The sequence below is a fragment of the Cebus imitator genome, unplaced genomic scaffold (genome assembly GCF_001604975.1).
Source record: "Cebus imitator isolate Cc_AM_T3 unplaced genomic scaffold, Cebus_imitator-1.0 Scaffold491, whole genome shotgun sequence".
Classification (NCBI taxonomy): Eukaryota; Metazoa; Chordata; class Mammalia; order Primates; family Cebidae; genus Cebus; species Cebus imitator.
Window position 1 is genome coordinate 761,619 of NW_016107806.1, and position 1,998 is coordinate 763,616.

General features: G+C 54.0%; 1 protein-coding gene across 2 annotated transcripts in view; it reads left to right on the forward strand.

The window, feature by feature from the left end:
- Positions 1-342: 342 nt before the first annotated feature.
- Positions 343-1,998, forward strand: part of SNAPIN (SNAP associated protein) — a 9,996-nt gene continuing 8,340 nt past the window's right edge. Inside the window, exons 1-3 of one of the 2 annotated variants that reach the window (XM_017513325.2) lie at positions 343-565; positions 816-862; positions 1,130-1,248. In XM_017513325.2, the coding sequence (XP_017368814.1) occupies positions 423-565; positions 816-862; positions 1,130-1,248 (309 nt within the window). In that variant the 5' untranslated portion in view covers positions 343-422. The remainder of the gene's footprint in view (positions 566-815; positions 863-1,129; positions 1,249-1,998) is intronic. The other variant, XM_017513326.2, reaches the window with a different exon arrangement.

Genomic DNA, 1,998 nt, shown 5'->3' on the forward strand with positions numbered 1-1,998 from the left:
GGCTCACTGCAACCTCCGCCTTCCGGGTTCAAGAGATTCTCCTGCCTCAGCCTCCTGAGTAGCTGGAATTACAGGCGCCCACCGCCACAACCTGGCTATCTCATAAAGTTAACATGGGAAGGTTATGGACAACTGAAGTTATTCTCGTTTATTTTACCTTTGGAGAAAACAAAAAGTATCTGCAACAAAAACTGGTTCCTTTCTGCAGCCTGACCTTTGGAGATTTTCAAGACCACCCAGAAGGCCTCTGTTCCTCGACCTGGCCCTCCTTCCAGCCCGGCTCGCTCCAGACTCCATTTCCCAGAAACCCCAGCGTCCGGGTGGAGACGGCGTTTCCCGAGCGCCCCCTTGCGGCGCAGTGCGGCACGGCTCCGGTTCCCAGCGGCCCTCGCGGCAGGTTCCGGGTGTCCGGACTGTTCGTGATGGCGGGGGCTGGTTCCGCTGCTGTGTCGGGGGCAGGGACTCCGGTGGCGGGGCCCACAGGCCGCGACCTCTTCGCCGAAGGGCTGCTGGAGTTCCTGCGACCCGCTGTGCAGCAGCTCGACTCTCACGTGCACGCCGTCAGGTGCCCGAGAGGGAAGTTGGGGGCGGGGCCTGTCTCTTTGGCTTTGTAGGGGCGGGGCCCAGAAAGGGTTCTAGCTGGGAGTGGGCATAAATTTAGGAAACTGATTCGCGGCGGGGAGGACAGGCGGAAGGCCGCAGGTGGAGAGTTCAGCGGAGGCTGGCTTCTTAAAGTGCTTGGTAAATATGTAGGGGAGTTAGTTTCCTGAGCTCCGGTAACTGCCTGACCGTGTAGGCCTTGTACCTCTTTGCAGAGAGAGCCAGGTAGAGCTCCGGGAGCAAATTGACAACCTAGCCACAGGTGAGTGATGAGCATCCCCGTGTACTCGGAATCCTTCAGCTCACTTTCAGGACCTAAGGTTTTTGCCAACCTCTGGGCTGGGTTTGTGTCACTTGCTTCCAGGACATCAGGGCTGCCAAAGGACTACTCCTTTCAGGGATTGTCTTCAATCTCTAATGTCTGTGGCCTGTGTGGGTGCAAATGTTTTCCATTCCATTACCAGCCTGCTTTCCCTCAGAACCAGAGATGAGCCATTAGATGTTAGTTGCAACTTAATTCCATCCCCAGAACTGTGCCGCATCAATGAGGATCAGAAGGTGGCCCTGGATCTTGACCCCTATGTTAAGAAGCTACTTAATGCCCGGCGACGCGTTGTCTTGGTCAACAACATTCTACAGAATGCTCAGGTAAAAGAATATCATACCAACAGTGATTCTTTGCCCTTCTTTGTAAGTCCCGAACACAATGAAAGGCACTGTAATTTTAAAATTCTCCGGGGAAAGGGAAATTCACTTTTCTCAGTACTTGGAAAATACGTGGGAGAATTCGTCTCATTCTCAGTATTCAGTTGCTGCCATTTACATTGTTTTGTGTGTGTGTGTGACAGTGTCCCTCTGTCACCCAACCTGGAATGCAGTAGTGGCCCAATCTCAGCTCACTTCAACTTCCACCACCTGGACTCCCGAGTGGCTGGGACTACAAGGGTGCACCACAACGCCCAGCTAATTTTTGTATTGTTTTTCTAGAAATAGGGTTTCGCCATGTTGCCCAGGCTGGTCTGGAACTCCTGGGCTCAGGTGCGCTTTCCACCTCAGCCACCAGAAGTGTTGGGACTACAGGAGTGAGCCACCACACCTGGCTATTTAATGAGAAATGATCTGTCACCCAGGATCGAGTCCAGTGGCGTGATCACGGCTCACTGCCGCCTCTACGTCCCAGGCTCAAGCAATCCTCCCACCTCAGCCTTGCAAGAAGCTGGGACTACAAGCATATACCACCATGCCCAGCTAATTTTTTTTCTAGGGACAGGGTTTCACCGTGTTACCCAGGCTGGTCTCAAACTCCTGCACCCAAGTGATCCACCCACCTGGGCCTCCCAAAGTGCTGAGATTACAGGTGTGAGCTACTGCACCTGGCCTGCTAGCCAGCCTGGCCTT